Genomic DNA, 3,199 nt, shown 5'->3' on the forward strand with positions numbered 1-3,199 from the left:
ACATAATGCAGTTTACTTGGCATCTAAAAATACATTTCCTCAAAGGTGTGTTTAATCTGAAAAGAGCTTCACTGAGTGAGAATTAGTGGAGCTCAGCAGACAGTTAGGTTTCACTTTCACTTTCACCCGAGAACCTGCAGGAGTCATGGGCAGGGTGTGTGGGGTGGGGGTGGGGGCGCTCTGTCATGAGGAAGCTTGGCTTAAAGACACGTCCCAGGGCCGTTTCTGGTACCAAAAGGCATTTCTGGTCCCCACCTGTCGTTTTGCTCCTCAGCATGGCTTCCTAAAAACGCTGCAGGATTTCTCAAACATGCATGAACGAGTCAAAGCAAGGCTTTGGGCATGTTTTTTATGAGAGTACAACATTATAACATGAAATAAAACTCAAAAAAGTTGATTTTACATATTGCCCCTTTAAGAACTGTTTGTTTCCTAAGAGTTTGTTTCAAATAATATAATTTTGTGTCTCTTTTTAGTCTTATTTATTTATGTTATGATCTTACCCATTTTGGACTAGTCTTATCCCCTGGTATGTTATCGGTTATTATCAGTTATCGGCCGTTAGAAGGAAAAAGTTATCGGTTATTGGTATCGGTTCTTAAAATTAGTTATCGTGCATCCCTACTTTTTATTAATTAATTTTTTGTCCTGGTGCTGTTTATAAGTGCTTGTGTAACCATGGGCGGCCATTATGTTCAAAACGTCTGCTCAGCTTCATCTCCTTCACCTCTCTCAAGGAAGTGTTTACAAGTTCTACCTTTCCCAAGATCACCAAAAAGGTTATAGACTATGGTTTTATCATTTCTTTCGCCATATCACTGTATCGCGTGCTCCTATTCCAAAACAAGAGTCTCTCTTTAGGAGGAAGTTTGCACAAGTAACATCTTTCTTCTGTAATCAATACAAGAGCTAATCCACGGGCAGCATTCTGCTGACGTCAAAATCGTAAGCATGCTGTACTTGCTTCTACCTGCTTAGAACCACAGGAGAGGAGGGACTAAAACTGTGGCTGATCAAAACAAATAAAAAAATTAATAAAAAATTTTTTTGGTCACATGTGGCTCCGCAGCTGCAGATTGCAGACAGACAGCTGTCCTATGGAAAAACTTCATCCAACGGTAAATTTTCATCCTCCTGGATCAATTTCCTCTTCCATTATTGAGACTGAACACGCACAAAATCATCATTTCAATAAGTGGACAGCATCTCTTTTGCATCCGTTACTATTTATGCACGTAAACTTAGTAGATCATCCAAACCATGCCCACTAATAACATTTGCAAGTTTTTAGTTTAAGCAGTAATTTAGCACTCATTTTTGATCTTGATAAATGCATTCCTCTGTGATGTACTACACAGTAGTGTTTTTTGAAATGACAGTGTTTGAGTTTTTTGTAGAAAACAACATTTGGTAATTTTTTTGTAATATACTGGGAATCATGAAAGAGCTTTATAGCTCTTAAATCGTAAAAAAGCCTAAAGGAAAGTTTAAATGCTCCAGCATGCCTATGGATCTAAACATATCTATAAATTAATTTCTCTAGTCTGTAGTAACTTTTTCAAAGTATCCTGTTTTGGGGGTTTAAACAGGACAAGAATAAACCAGTCAACATTTTTCAGCTTTTGTCTGGTGATCTGTATTTGCCCTCTGGGTTGAAACATGGCGGCGATTTTTATTTAATTAGTTCATGGTTTGGTGCAAATAAATCATGCTCAGCATGCCAAAAACAATCTGCTAGGTGACTGAACAAAACACAGACACACACACACACACACACAATTCACAATGCAACATAAAAACAAGCAGTGCCAAGTGTCAATTTTAAAACGATGCAGAGTAAATTTCTTGCAACATGCAGCAAGCTACTGAAGACGAAGCCACAATGAAGCGTGAACTAAAGACGTGATGAAGATGAGCAAGCACAAAAAAACTTGCCTGTTGGGAACTGCATCAAAGGACAAGGCTGAGCTTTAAAAGAAGAAGGTTCATCTGTGAAAGAAACCAGAAAAAGCAAGCTGTTAGAGGTAAGTAAGATTAAAGATTAGAGAGGAAAACAGAGGCAACATGAATCATTTTCACTGCAGGACAGGTTAAAGACAATCTTTAAAAAACATCTTGAACTTCCAGCAGTTTAAAAAACAAATCAATCAGAAAGGCATCAGATGTTGCAGTAAGACTGCATCATTCTGTAGGTCCTGTCTGTTGTTAGCATAGACATAGCATCTCTCTCTGGGATATTTTATTACGTTTATAGATTGTTTTTGAGTAAATCTTTAGATTAAAATGTTACCCTGTGTTTAAATGATACAGTAGTTTTACATTTCTTTGTTCAGGGTGGATTAAGTGTTTTACTTTTTTTCTTCTTTTTCCAACTAGCAACCTAACAGATTCCTGTTTTGTTATAGTTTATAAATACTGTATGTCCAAGTTTAATAATGTGTGAGAAATCCACAATTTTCTGTTTATTCTGTCAGTGTTAATACAGCTGGCACAATAAATTTTATAACATATAATACTGTTTTACTTTTTTGTTTAGCATGTAAAAATTTAGCCCTTCATGTCATAGAAAGTCACTTGAATAAAGAGAAATGTCAGGTTTTAGGAAAATGGCTGCTTATCAATTAATTATTAGTTGATCGATAAGATCAATCAACTTTAGAATAATCCATTAATCGATAACTTGCATCCCTAATCATGATGTCTCAAAAGAAACTTTTAGGAGATATTCCTATCATGTGCAGTGTGTTAAAGGCAACCTATTATGGGGGTCCTAGCACAAGTTAGGATCCATCTGTGGGCTATACAAAACATGTTCATTTGATTTAATTCACAAAAAGAATCTCAAATAATGAAATTTGTTTCACCTTTTCAGTTCTGCCTGTTCTTCAGCTCTCTGAAAACGGCTGGGTGCATTTATTTTATTTTATTTTATTTATTTATTTATTTACTTTTGGTGTTTGGAGTGCTTCTCTAAGCGGCAGAGAACCAAACGTAAGTTTAAAGTGTATCTTACCCCCGTGTGAAAAGGTAACTCGGCCCCAAGGCGAAATTTGAAAAATGCGTCAAAGTGGGTAGGGGAGGGGGTGTGGGTAGGGGAAGGGGGTTAGAGAGCGGAGGTGTGGCCAGGACGAGAGAACGTGACAGGCAGCTAGCATTAGCATAATTGATGCTACATGGAAAGTGACCATAGTATCGCAGA

General features: G+C 37.1%; 1 protein-coding gene across 3 annotated transcripts in view; it reads right to left on the reverse strand.

Annotated features, from left to right (window-relative positions):
* rtn4a (reticulon 4a) overlaps window positions 1-3,199 on the reverse strand; it is a 51,776-nt gene that overhangs the window by 42,905 nt on the left and 5,672 nt on the right. For 2 of the 3 annotated variants that reach the window (XM_014026913.1, XM_014026914.1), the window contains exon 2: window positions 1,936-1,989. The exons of the other annotated variant lie outside the window; for it this stretch is intronic. In XM_014026913.1, the coding sequence (XP_013882367.1) occupies window positions 1,936-1,989 (54 nt within the window). The remainder of the gene's footprint in view (window positions 1-1,935; window positions 1,990-3,199) is intronic. 3 annotated transcript variants of the gene reach the window in all.

This window comes from Austrofundulus limnaeus, unplaced genomic scaffold, assembly GCF_001266775.1.
Source record: "Austrofundulus limnaeus strain Quisiro unplaced genomic scaffold, Austrofundulus_limnaeus-1.0 Scaffold600, whole genome shotgun sequence".
NCBI classification, from domain to species: domain Eukaryota; kingdom Metazoa; phylum Chordata; class Actinopteri; order Cyprinodontiformes; family Rivulidae; genus Austrofundulus; species Austrofundulus limnaeus.